At 54.9% G+C, this 13,357-nt stretch overlaps 5 protein-coding genes across 5 annotated transcripts; 3 read left to right on the top strand and 2 right to left on the bottom strand.

Annotated features, from left to right (window-relative positions):
- Nucleotides 1-611: 611 nt before the first annotated feature.
- On the top strand, nt 612-2,631 carry A1O7_00859 (uncharacterized protein; the record flags this gene model as incomplete). The annotated part of the gene is made up of 6 exons (XM_007754900.1): nt 612-794; nt 854-1,065; nt 1,172-1,209; nt 1,261-1,406; nt 1,458-1,980; nt 2,039-2,631. 6 exons carry the CDS (start codon nt 612-614, stop codon nt 2,629-2,631), a joined length of 1,695 nt encoding a protein of 564 aa, XP_007753090.1.
- A 314-nt stretch (nt 2,632-2,945) lies between these two features.
- A1O7_00858 (uncharacterized protein) lies at nt 2,946-4,076 on the bottom strand (the record flags this gene model as incomplete). The annotated part of the gene is made up of 1 exon (XM_007754899.1): nt 2,946-4,076. One exon carries the CDS (start codon nt 4,074-4,076, stop codon nt 2,946-2,948), a length of 1,131 nt encoding a protein of 376 aa, XP_007753089.1.
- A 1,510-nt stretch (nt 4,077-5,586) lies between these two features.
- Nucleotides 5,587-7,541, bottom strand: A1O7_00857 (uncharacterized protein; the record flags this gene model as incomplete). The annotated part of the gene is made up of 4 exons (XM_007754898.1): nt 5,587-7,178; nt 7,228-7,268; nt 7,333-7,376; nt 7,482-7,541. The coding sequence occupies 4 exons, from the start codon at nt 7,539-7,541 to the stop codon at nt 5,587-5,589; spliced, it is 1,737 nt and encodes a 578-aa protein (XP_007753088.1).
- A 1,073-nt stretch (nt 7,542-8,614) lies between these two features.
- Nucleotides 8,615-10,594, top strand: A1O7_00856 (uncharacterized protein; the record flags this gene model as incomplete). The annotated part of the gene is made up of 3 exons (XM_007754897.1): nt 8,615-9,377; nt 9,504-9,947; nt 10,032-10,594. The coding sequence occupies 3 exons, from the start codon at nt 8,615-8,617 to the stop codon at nt 10,592-10,594; spliced, it is 1,770 nt and encodes a 589-aa protein (XP_007753087.1).
- Nucleotides 10,595-11,609: 1,015 nt separating this feature from the next.
- On the top strand, nt 11,610-13,001 carry A1O7_00855 (uncharacterized protein; the record flags this gene model as incomplete). The annotated part of the gene is made up of 1 exon (XM_007754896.1): nt 11,610-13,001. One exon carries the CDS (start codon nt 11,610-11,612, stop codon nt 12,999-13,001), a length of 1,392 nt encoding a protein of 463 aa, XP_007753086.1.
- Nucleotides 13,002-13,357: the final 356 nt, after the last annotated feature.

Raw genomic sequence — 13,357 nt, 5'->3', positions numbered from 1 at the left:
GAAGTAGCTCAGTATCGTACTGTGTATTGCAGATAGCTGATAAGGCAGAACAGGCTAGCCCCGTATCCTGTATCCGTAACATTTCACCTACCGCTGGCCGCAGCCTCGAGTTTTGCCCTGGGGCCGTCGGCCGTTTCGTAACGTCGTGTCTCGCAGGAGGCCGTATTGACGCAGTCGCCGCCGGCGCTCCTCTCACTGCCGCCGGCACTATCTGTCCTGACCCTCACACCCGCGGCTCTATCACTCCCCGTATCTGGGATCTCGCGTGGCCCAACGTCTCGCCAACCCCAGATTCTGGTCTCTGCGGGTCTGGACAGGACTGGAGTTAAAGATCCGATGAGATTGATGGGCCTCCGACCACCGCCGGGCCGCCTATCTCCCCCGACTGCCCCTGCTCCCTCGTGGCGCCCGGGTCTATCAGTGCATTTCAGGTGCACTTCGTCTATCTTGTAGGATTCCAGCCTTGAGGGGGGAGCTGCCAAAATGAAGAACTGGGTGTCTATATAGAGCTTCTTTTTCCTCACGTTTGCGTTCAGGATCTTCATCCTTCAAGTTACAGGTTCTTCATCCTCCCCGCCTGCCTTCCAAGTTCAATCCTTCCCCAAGTCAAAATGGTCAACTTCTCAGCCGAGCGCTTCTTTCCGAAGCGCCTCTCACCCCAACGCATCAAGGCCAAGGTCGGGCCTCACATGCACTGGAGGGTGCCCATGGAGAAAGGAGTCTACCAAGACTCCCGCTGGTCGAATCCGGACCTGGACCCCGTGGCACCTGAGGACCGAACATGGGGAGCCGTCGTATGTGAATTGCAGAGGGCTTGCATCGTACCTCGAACAGCTGACTCATGCTTTCACAGGATTACTGGGCATACTGGACGAGCGACATGCTTGCTCCGCCCCTTGCCTCCACGGTGTCATCCGTCATGAGCTTGGGATTCACTGCTCGAGAGACCATTCCCATTGTGTTCTGTGGGTTTGCTCTGTGCTCCGGGGCGTTGACATTGACCGGCAAGATGGGTGCTCGATATAGCATTCCATTCCCCGTGCTCGTCCGCTCCATATTCGGCATGTAAGTTGGCGCTCGCGTTCTTGTCGCGGGCTTTCCTCGCCATCCCCCGAGAAACATTTGTTCCGACCCGGTGTTGATGACGATGCTAACTTGCTGCGGCCCACAGGTATGGCAGCTATCCCATCATCGTGCTCCGCTCATTTGGTAAGTGCCCAGTGTCTGCTGGAGAGAACAAGGCTGACAGTCTACTTACAGTGGCCGCCATGTGGACGGCGATCCTCTGCGTCCAGGCTGGTGATTTCCTCAACAACTGCCTCACAGCAATCTGGCCAAGTTTCGTAAACTTCCCCAACCATTTGCCCGAAAGCGCTGGCATCACTTCAGCTGGGCTTCTCTGCTTCGTGAGTCTCAACTGTAAGACAGTTGCAACTCCGCCTGACTCCGTACCACAGTTCATCTACTGGATCTTCCAGACCGTCCTTGCATTGATGCCCATCAAGAAGCTCCGCATCCTCTTCCTGATCAAGGGTATCGTCGTACCTCCTACATTCCTAGCCCTCTTCCTATGGGCAGCCATCGTCACTCATGGCGGCGGGCCGCTGGTCACTGGACATGCCAAGATCACTTCGCCATACATGAATACGGCATACTCTGCCCTGACTGGCTTGAACGCCATCATCGGTCTCTTCTCGAGCATGGCCGTGAACTTTCCTGATTTCAGTCGTTTCAGCAAGAACAACCTGAAGGGATACAACCAGTTCTTCGCGCTGCCCGTCATCGGAACCCTGGGTGCGTTGACTCCCATCTTTGTCACCTCGGCCCACAGCTACATCTGGGGGGAGTTCGAGTGGTACATGCCCGCCGTGATTGCCAAGTTCGACTCCCGTGCCGCCAAGTTCTTCACTGCCTTCAGCTTCATGTTGGCAACAATCGGCAATCAAGTTGCTGCCGGAACGTATCCCTTCTCCAACGATAGTGAGTACCAATCGCTCCGATCGCTGGCCAAGGGGCAAAAAGCTGACCCTGCCCCTAGTCTCCGGTCTGTGTCCCAAGTACATCAACATCTTCCGCGCGACATTGATCATCTCCGTCTTCTGCGTCGTGTCGAACCCATGGCAGATCATCAGGAATGCGTCCGGTCTGCTCGCCTTTCTCAGTGGCTACTCGATGTTCATGGGCGCCATCTGCGGCACAATGTGTTGCCATTACTACCTGATCGTCAACAAGAAGCTCAATATCCATGAGCTGTACAATGGCCATGGCATTTACCGGTACAACAAGATCGGCATCAATTGGAGAGCCTATGCGTCTTTCGTCGTCGCTGTGGCGCCACTGTTGCCCGGTTTCAGCAAGAGCATCGACAACAGCCTCAACGTCGGCGGTGCCTGGAAGATATACACCTTCTCTTGCATTTACGGCTTCGTGATTTCCGGCCTGGTATACTATGTCATCTGCAAGTATATCTCTGACGTCGGTGTCGCCAAGATTGAAGAGGCCGTCTACCCGCCACAGAAGGTGGATTTGAGAGATGTCGAAGTCGGAGTACCTCCATCAGATGAAGACGCAATCCATGAGAAGACCGGTGTCGCAGTCGCTATTGGCTCCAAGGGGCTTGGTTCCGAGTAATGGCAATCGTTTGTGTAGTTGTCGATATATAGGATGATCTGTGTAGCACAGCGGGGAGGATCCGAAGATTGATTGATGAGTTGTTGTTATTGCCGGAGTTTCATGAGAAGGAATGACAGGTGGAGCACGATACCCAGATAATTTTCCCGCATCAATACGTTTTTGCTGTTTCACCGATATGTCGAAGAACATTATCCATCCAGATTCCATACAAGCACATAATTTGATTTCCAAGAAACCACCGCAAGCTGAGATTAGATTCTCAATTGGCAAAAAAGATTCATTCATCAGTCATCACGGTCATGATTCTTCAGCTACCGGTAGTATTCCTTCGTGGTCCGCTTAACCACTTCCGTATCGTAATAGGAAGATCTGTCGTCATCATCATGATGGTGCCTGTGGTGTCGTCGCCTAGAAGTTGCTCTCTGAGGCGGATACGCCGATCGTCGATCATCTTCGTACTCATACTGTCTCATCGTTTGCTCGGTAAAGTTGCGTCGATCCTCGTCCATTTCATCGTACTCGTGAAGTCGCGGGTCGCTTCGCTGGGGACCGTATCTGCCCCGGGAGCGGCTCCTGCTCCGATTCCGTCGGGTATATGCCGCGGCGTAGACGTCGTCGTCCGCCAACGCGTTGCCCTGGAGATAGCGACCAGCCACGTGTGCTTCAGCTCCTGGTCTTTCGTGCCGACTCTCGCTGGCATCATGGTTACTGATCTGATCGCGGTAGAACCCTACGCTTGCCCGTCTTCGCAGATGGGGAGGCGAGTCGTTCCCACCTCGCATTGCGCTTTTGAGCCGCCGAGGCGGAGGAATGTCCTCGGGATAAGCTTCGTGAGCCCGGCCGCGGCCACTGTAGCGGGCGTCGTCGATCTCTTCTGTGACGTGCACGTCCCTGTAGGCAACATCGCGTATCGTGCGATCACGACCTGCACCGCGAGAATCCTCGTAAAACATGTCGTCTCTCCTGGAGGGCGGTGGTGCATCACGTCCTGAGCGAGACTGCCTGGAGTCCAAATCAATTGCATAGTCTCGCGAGTAGCCACCGCCGCCGCCAATGTCGACGACGTAGGTGCCATCGTCTCTCTTCTGCGGCCGGAGGACTTCATACTCGTACCGGCCTCGATCGGGCGGCAGATCCTCAATGATCACAGCGTCCGAGCGCTTGACATAGGCTTCGGCATTCCTGTCGCGGCCGACCGAATACCTTGTCTTGGTGGTTCCAGCGGCTGGGACTATGTTGCGTGACTCGCTCGTCCTCGGCTGCCAGTCACCTTCGGTTCGGTCGTCTCGAGAACCACGCGAGTAGACTCTCTCTTTGCGGTAGTCGTCCTCATATTCAAAGTCGCGCCTTGGCCTCCGGCTGGGCGTTGGGTCATCGGTCTCTTCGCGCCTGCGGTTGGAATAGACGACCTTGTAAGGCCGGTCACCATCCCGTGTCGACATGGCACATCAATGTGATTGCTTGATGATAGAGACGGTTGCTGAAGAAATTCAGCGAAGGCTGAGAAACTCGACAGTGAAAATTGAGATGGATGGCCACCCTGCCGCTCGCTGGTTTTCTTTTTCCGCCCAGGCCCAACAGAGGTGCAGCCTGAGCTCAGCTCGAATGAATGAGTCGCTAACAATTCTGCTTTCGGTCAAAGCTGCAGCTGGAGCTACAGCAGCGGCTGACGTCATCGGCGTGGTCTGATCTGCCACTAGGGGACCACCTATTCGCCGCCCGTCACTGAACTTTCACTCAGCGGTCACTACTTACCTTTCCTTCACTGGTCGCTGATCGAGCCTTGTGGTGCCTCTGCAAGTTTATGCCTGTTACACTCTTTATCCATCGACGGGTCAGTAATCGGCCAGCAGAAGAGGAGTGACTATCTTTTTGCAGGGTTCTTTTTTTGCAGGAAGAACCCAGGGCTGAGGATTCAACAGCTCCTTGAAGAACTAAGTTAGGCGCGGCACGGAGCGCCATCCGGGCATTTGTGCCTGGCTTGCTGTACATAAGGCCCGTGTTGTTCCCGACGACTCACACCAGACGTCTGTACGAAAGCTACAGTATTTCCCGCCAGCCTACCCCGTATACCAGTGGCCGTCCTTCTCTTTATGTGCCGTACAGGGTAGTATGGACTCCAATATGGTATACTTTGAAGTGGTGGCACCTACATAATGCTGTTATGTCACACTCCTACGACCATGCCGATGTCTTCTCTACTTCTCGCGCACCAGCCGCCGCTACTTGTCCATCCTGAATACTCCCACGTATTCCCACCTGCTGTCACCACGGTCTTGAGTCAAGTCCTCAGTATTAGCCGCCTGACTATCATTCTTATCACCGGCGTCATCTTCCTTCTCCTCTTCTCGGGCCAATCTACCGTTGTCATCCTCGGCCGGCGCACCTCTGCTCCGCGGATAGTCACCGAACTCGTTATGCTTTACCGACGACGTCGATCGCTTGGCAGGTATCGGTAGGGGAGTAACATATGGAGGTGGCAGGCTCGATGGTTCGAGACGCTGCTCGCGATCCATCGCTATCTCCAGACGTTTCTCTGTATCTTTGTCCTTGATGGTAGTCGTACTCAATCCAGATGTGTCCACCGTCTTTATTGCTTGTCGGCTTGACCTAGGTTGCTGCCCGCAAGGAAGTATGCGGTCGCTATGAACATTGGCTGCTAGTATGAGTTGTGTTAGTGCTCAAGCGGTCGCGACAGGTCATTCAAACGTGCAGCAACGTGACTTGTTTGGCAGAAAGCTCTTCATGAGCCAACGGAACTACAGAGCATGGCACGACCATTGCGAGTGGAAGACGATGAGGGACTAACAGGCGCTACAAGACATTGGTGCAACATTTGGGGGTCGAAGAGGGACTGGGATACGAACATACAATATCAATCACACAGCCGTCTTTCGTAGTCCCTCGAGTGTCACGCAATACTGAGGGTATCATTGCTCTATAATCGTAAGCTCATGCGTCGTCCTTCTTTCTCTCTTCCTTCTTGTCAGCCTTGTCGCTTGACGGCTTCATCTTCGAGATGACGAGAGCGGCCTTGGCTAAACCCGCCTCCATCATATGTCCGGTTTTTGTGTCTTGCCTACCTCCAGCTTTTGGGTTGGTAGCACCGTGAGAGTCGGCCGCTTCATCTTCCGGTACAAATGGCTTGACCCCCTCGTCTTCAGAATGTTCCACCCGATGAACGTCACTGCTGACCTGTCCTGAGGTAGACTCGTCCTTCACACTCGAAGCACGGCTCACATCTGCACTTTCAGGGTGGGATTTCCTGAGTCCAAGCTCTTTGCCTAGCGTATTCGCCCCTTGGTTGATCACGGCTCCCATCGTCAGGGCAGCAGCGCCCTTCCGGCCACTGTCAACGCCATCGATTGGTCGGACTTCAGTATCGTCAACGCCACGCCAATCTGCGGGCTTCCCCTCGGGTACAGGCTCTCCCTTCTCCGGCTCCGTTATGATTCTTTCAACGGTTCCACCATCACCTTCTTGTTTCGCATATTTCCAGACGACCTTGAGGCGGTCCAGTGCTTTCGTGCCCTTTCGGGAGCTACCCTTGATACCGTCCATGGCTTCCCACTCGATTTCAAAAATGCCGGAATCGTGGCCTTCGTGGCCGCCTTCGAAATATGCATTAAACCAAACGTGAGCAATTGCAGTGACCATTGTGAGGCCCGTGTACCCTGCCTTGTTTCGTCGCTCGAAGTCAATATTAACATCGCTGGTTGGAAGTATCAAGAGCTCAGACGGTTTGAGGATGACAGACTGAGAAGAAGGTCCCGGGCTAGAGCCTAAGCTCACCGAAGATGACTGCGGGGTGCCGTTCGTTGGACTGGTGAGTATTTGGTCGTGCTTTTTAGCATCTGAAGCTGGCCTTTCTGGTCTGTTGCTGTCCTCCACGATGGTCTTTTCCTGCCGAATAAATGTATGGAATGCCCGGATGCGCCGTCCGTTGTCGACGAACCCTTCTACAGACACCTTGACCCCGTCCCTGAGGCCCCAAACATGGACTTCAACGATCTCTATAGGCCTCTCGACATATCGTTTGCCCATCCTGTTCGCCCATCGATCCACATAATCAATCCAACGCAGCTGACTTGGAATACTCACGCCGAGGCCAAACCCAGGGCGCATTCGTCTCGTGGTGAAGCGTTGTAGGGCATCTTCTTTCTTCCAACCTTCCTCGCTGATCAAGTATGAGCAGGCGGCCGTGCCACTCCTGCCTTTCCCGGCCTTGCAGTGTACGACAGCTACTCGCCTCTGATTGTCACCACCATCTTCGCCAGCTTTCTCGTCTACGCGCTGAATCCAATTGCGCATGGAAGCCATAAGATTTGGGATTATCGCGAAGGGAGGAGGGTGGTGGTCCGGCCACGGGAAGTGGTGTACTCTGTTGTAAACCTCTGAATCAGGATATCCAGTGCCTTCTGCTCGAAACTCGAATATGGACCAATCTTCCCCGTGCTTCCGATCGAGGAAGCCAACGAGCTGGTCGAGGGGATTCCGGTAGGCTTTCTTTGGCCATACTGAACTCGGACCCGAAGTAACGACAACTGCTAGGCTTTAGCACCTCACTTGAGCCTAGTCTTGGAGCTTACATACTGTCGTCCGTCACGTAGCACAGATCCAATCCTGCTTCTGGACTACGGATCTCCGTCAGTATTTAGTACTGAGGGCAAATAGTGACAACAACTCCGGCAGACTCACTGTCGCGCTCGCGGCCCAGCGACAATCTGTCGTAAAAGTGAAGCCTTGTGTTGTTAGCCAAGGTTCGGATACTACTGTGTTTGACGAACCATCGCTTCGGAGTCGAGGGAAAGACTATTGTATCATTCTGAGAGCACTTGCGGTCTCACACTTCCTAGGATCCGGAGAGAGTCGATGATACTGTCAATACCTATTTCTCCTTGGAACATTGTCAGATTTCAGGATCGAAGGGGCACCGACGCGTTGGTCGAATAGACTGACCACGACTGACGTCACTTGTGACTTCCGTCGTCTGGTGCGTGTCTGCCCGAACTCACTTCTCGCTCACTTGCATCTGGCCTAATCTAAGACAACTTTTGCTCTCTTGGTTGTGAGATCGGGAATGGAACTGACCTGTTCCATTCGAGAGCTCGACGAAATTATCCAGTTCAAAAGTCTCTGCGAAAGTCTGGGGTTGGGACCTGAATATTGGCCTTGCCTTTTCTCTTGTCTTGACTTCAGAATTTCTCATCGTGTACGCCAATCGCCGGCTCCTTTCTATCCAAGGCTAGTCATTGGACAATCCCAGTGTTCGTGCATGCTACGGGGAAGATTACACAGACGGCCACCGAGCACAGCAGAGGTGCGGAACATCAATACCGTCGGCTCAGCCGCTGAATGCTGTTGACATCCTCGTCGACGTGTCAGGCAGCGGAAGGACACCGCGATATACTCGTGATTACGAGTTACCTCCCACGCGGATGGCAATGGCAACATGCGACCTCGCTCAACGACGGTCTTGCGCGCGAATCCCGGCTTCACGCGCCGGCGGCGGCTCGTGTGAGAAGCCGATTCACGTCTGACGAGTTTTCTCCGTTGCAAACCACCCCCTAAAAGTCTGGTCAGACAGAATACTCTCCGAATGAAGTAGCTGGGGAGCGAGGCGAGGGGCGTCTCCACATCCATCAACGGTCGTACAAAAAATCGGACCCCTGAAATTCCAGGCTCGTCAATCGTGCTCGAATCATGCGTTTGATCGCTAACGTCGTAGGTGCAGATGCGCTCGTACGAGTACATTAGTTATCTCTCCCTGTAATGTTATTGTAAGAGGCGCTGGGAACGCCCCACAGTCTTTGAGATGTCGCTTATTAGCACGCCGCCGGGCTCCGTAATGGCATCCCGGACATCAACCACGTACCGTCCTTATGAGCTGGAGCTTAATCTTTCCCTTGTACTGTTGGACAGGATTCTCATACACCTCAGCCGCGTGACATAGCGGGTTACATTCGCAGACAAACATAACATGGCGGTTGAAGGAGAGGACGTGCAACACAAAGCATCAGGGCCCGGGTCTGGCCCTGGCTCTGGACCCGACGCTGATGCCAATCCTGCTTTCGACAACCGAGATGTCAACACCTCGCAAGAGACATCTACGGAGAAAGGAATCAAGAGCTATGGTAACCCACGACAGCCATCCAGTCCAATGGCCTCGGATATGGAAACACAAAGCCAAACACATCCACGGAGGGTACGCATTTTCCCCAACGTTGATGACGCTCTCGATAAAGACATGACCACCGAGAATGCTGTCTCGCGCCAGATCTCGACTCCACTGGCCGAGACGCTTTCGCTGGGCCACGAGATCCTCTTTGTCGGCATCATCTGCACTGCGCAATTCACCACGCAAGTTGGCTTCGGGCAGACGCTACTCATCCTCCACGACATTGGCCGTAGCTTCCACCTCAGCAACGCCGGCGAGTTAAGCTGGCTAGTCGCCGGCTACAGCCTCACTGTCGGGACTTTCATCCTCGTCAGTGGCCGTCTAGGCGACATGTTCGGGTACAAGCGCATGCTGCTGATCGGGTACGCGTGGTTCTCGATCTGGTCCCTCGTGGCCGGCCTGGCCATCTACGCGGACCATGTGCTGTTCGTCTTTGCGCGCGTCCTGCAGGGCATCGGGCCGGCGATCCTTTTGCCCAACGGTGTAGCGCTGCTGGGCGCAAGCTACGCCAACGGCAGTCCCAGGAAGGACATGGTGTTTGCGTTATTCGGAGCATGTGCGCCAGGTTAGTTCCCTCCCCTGCCCTAGCACCATCTATCGGATCGCATCACCTTTTCTGCGAAGCAAACTACTTGATACATACTTAATTCATGATCCTCAACCTCTAATCATGTATCCGACTCTTCTGCAGGCGGGTCCATCATCGGTGGTGTCTTCGCTGGCCTCTTCGCCCTAACGTGGTGGCCGTGGGCATTCTTCTCCTTCGCCATCGTCCTCGCCGCGATCGCTGTCGTCGCAGCGTTGATCATTCCCGAGCCTGCCGCGAAAACCCGACCCACCGAACCAGCTGTTCCTGTTCTCTCTCTCAGCGAGAAGATCAAGCTTCTCGACATCCCAGGCGCCGCCGTTGGCATCACGGCCCTTGTCTTGTTCAATTTCGCTTGGAACCAAGCACCGATTGTAGGTTGGCAGAAACCATACGTCTACGTCACCATGCTGGTCGGGATCCTCTTGGTGCCGCTGTTCTTCTACATCGAGTTACGGGTTGCAAAAGCGCCGCTTGTGCCGTTCGACTCACTTACCGTCGATGTGGGCTTTGTGCTCGCATGCATCACATGCGGGTGGTCGTCGTTTGGTGAGTCATTCGCTCGTGTGCTGAAAGGGCTTGCAAGTCCTGAAGTACCAAGTTGATTAGAACTGACAGATTGTGGTCCAATAGGTATCTGGGCCCTCTACCTCGTCAACTTCCTCCAAGTGCTCCGCCTGGCCTCGCCTCTTCTCACCGTAGCGTACATGGCGCCCGTGGCGGTGTCTGGCTTCATAGCGTCCGTGGTAACGGGCATTGCCCTGTCGAAGCTCAAGCCGCCCATGGTGATGGCTCTCGCCCTGGTATTCTTCACCATTGGACTCATCCTCGTCGCCACGACACCGGTCCATCAGACCTATTGGGCGCAGACATTCGTCTGCATGATCGTCATCCCATGGGGGATGGACATGTCGTTCCCGGCCGCGACGATTATCCTGTCCAATGCCGTGCGGAAGGAACATCAGGGCATCGCCGCCAGTTTGGTCACCACTATTGTCAACTACAGTATATCCCTTGGCTTGGGCTTCGCCGGGACGGTGGAGGTGCATGTCAACAATGGCGGCCGTACGTCCGAGGACCTGTTAAAGGGATACAGGGGAGCGTGGTATGTGGGGATCGGCTTCGCAGCAACGGGTCTGTGCATAAGCATCGCCTTTCTGCTGAAGGGATATCTGAGGGGAAGCATCGGCAGGTGACTTCAGGGCGATTGTGGTCACGAATGCCGCTGTTGGCACCTCATTTAAGACGAGGATACATCCACCCTGGACCACCTCACGACCGCCGCCAAAGCTACCGTGGAAGTGGCCTGCTTGTTGGTCTTCTTCGCCTTATTAGCCTTCTCCACATGGACGTCCAGATCACCGGCGTCGAGCTCCGCGAGCATCGGAGCATGATTTGGCAAACGTGAGGCCATGGAGGTGGCGGCCTTTTGCAGTCCCTGAGCTCTCCTTCGACCCTCGCGATGGTCTCTTTCAAGGGATTTTCCGAGAAGTGGTCGAGCTCGACGATCAGGTCGGACCGGGAAGTGAGCATGATGCGCAGTTACTGCCTGAGCTCTTGATGTCTTGGGTCGTGTCGGGGGGGTCGAACAGACGAGCACGAGCTCGAAGCCTGACTCCTGAGCCATGGTAGAGGTGCGGTTGGGATTTCCATCCAGTATTCCGCCCAATGGACCGAGATGTCTCGAAGATAGACAGAATACATACTAAGTACCATAGATGTAAACGCAGTTCGGAACAGGGTTGATGGCCGTGGCGACCACAATGTCGTCCCTTGGAATTTCTCCTTGGGCATTAGTGGGATGGTCTCGCTGAACAGGACCAGTGAATTTACCGGCAGAGGAGATAACCAACCGGAGTTATCAGATTGACCATTACCGTCTTTGCCCGCTTTATGTACTTGCCATACATGGTCCTCATGACTGGAGACCACTCCTAGCAGGGTCCGCACTTAACAGCCACTGAGCTACGGTCCGAAAGCAAGCATGCACGGAAATGTGATCTAGCGCTTGGGATGAAGGTCGGTGCCTGGGAGCCTCCAGGCATCAAAAAAGCAAAAATCGAAATATGGAGCTAAGTCTAGCCGGGACTTCGTTCGGACCGGATCATGCTGATCCCGTGAGTCCTCTCTAGCTTTTCTTGCTTTTATGGCTTTGCCTCACCAATGTCTAACTCCAAGCGTCGAATATCTTGGTGTCAAAGCGAGGCCAAAATGGTAACCGACGAAACGATGGTCTTCTCGGGTCCTCCGTTCCACGTGGACTTGGCAGCCCTCGACGCTCTCCACCCCATCCACTACAGTCGACGTCTGCTTATCTTTCGTTGTACGTCTCCTGCTCAGCATGATGCACAGCTCAGCGCCTTGAAGACTGCATCGAAGGAACTTGTCCAAAGATGCCCGATACTAGGCGGTATTGTCGCTCCTTTGCCGCTCGAGGAGGGCAAAGATGTCGAGGACCCGAACTGGCGGACCATCCTTCCTGGTGATGGCATGGAGCTCGTCGTGAAGGACCTCCGGCACGCGCTGCCCTCATTTGAAGAGCTCCAGACAGAAGCCTTCCCGGTCGACAAGCTCCCTTATAGTCTTCTCGTCCCTGTGCCTCAAGACATTGGGAACGACCGACCATTCGCCGCGTGCAAGTTGCAGTACACGGCCATTGAGGGTGGTTCGATCCTGACATGGGCAATGTCGCATTCCGTGGCAGATGGTAGCGGCAACAACGAGCTGATGCGCATTCTGGCAGAAGAGACGCGCCTCGCCCAGAACCACTCCAAGGAAGGCACCTCCAGAAATGCTGCTCCCGGCTTGTCGCCCACCGGGCTCGATCGGAGCGTAATGCGCCACATCACAAGCGACGCTCCCTTCCGGATAGAAGACCACCCCGGGTATATAGCTAATGCACCAGATCAACCTCCGCCCCATCCATACGAGGCCAGCTCCGCAGAGGTATCGGTATTACTGCACATCCCGGCATCTCGCGTTGCGCAGCTCAAAGCCGACGCTCAACAGCCTCACTCGGCCCCGATATCGACCCATGACGCAATAGGCGCCCTGATTTGGCGCAGCGTCATTCTCATCCGGAGCAGGCGCTCCGCCTCAGCACAAAGTATACCTCCCAGCACGGAGGTCAAGCTGTTCATGCCCTCCGACGCACGCCGGCACCTTCACATCCCAGACTCATACTTCGGCAACGCCGTCTATCAGCTCTCCGCCTCCCTCAGTCTGGGCAAGCTACTATCCCCAACAACCGGACTGCAAGAAGCAGCCAGTGCCATCCGCGCCACCATAAACGCCGTGACGCCGGAAAAGGTCCGCAGTCTACTGGGCCGCACGAATCAAGACTGGGTCGACTGGGCGTTCTTGGACAGTTACACCACCACGGGCGTGCCGATGGGCACGGACTGGACAAGTTTCGGCCTGTATGAGCATGACTGGGGCAAGGCCTTTGGTCGCGTGACGAGGTTTCGATACCCCGGTGACGAGGGCTCGACTTGTATTCTTCCAAAGTTGGCCGATGGGTCCGCCGAGGTCATGGTTGCTGTGATGGAGAACGAGGTGGAGGTTCTCAAAGGGGAGGAGTGCTTTGGGAGATACCTAGGCTGAAATGCACGGTGGATGGGGGATGGCCTGGGCATACGGGCAGAAGCTGTTGGGAATCGGGATCCGTTCACTATGTCCAGCGGATTGCACCCCACCTATTGCTGCGCACACCGACTGGGACTCCTTAGCCCCAGGTATGTGTTGTGGGTGTCTGTCAATACCTTTTACTCATGCCTAGGGCATTTCAACCCAGACCAAACGATGCAGCCGCTCTCGCCAAAAAAGATCCACCGGTAGAGACTGGACCTGCACAGACCCATTGGAACTCGTCAGCCAGGATACGAACAACACCTGCAAAGCGAGCTCCTCAGGCCAGTATGTACATATCTCATCTTGATCGCTCAGGGTTGTCGGTCAAA

The sequence above is a fragment of the Cladophialophora yegresii genome (genome assembly GCF_000585515.1).
Source record: "Cladophialophora yegresii CBS 114405 chromosome Unknown aczIN-supercont1.1, whole genome shotgun sequence".
In the NCBI taxonomy this organism is placed as follows: domain Eukaryota; kingdom Fungi; phylum Ascomycota; class Eurotiomycetes; order Chaetothyriales; family Herpotrichiellaceae; genus Cladophialophora; species Cladophialophora yegresii.
Note: the sequence above shows the minus strand (reverse complement) of the source record. Positions and strands in the feature narration are given on the sequence as shown.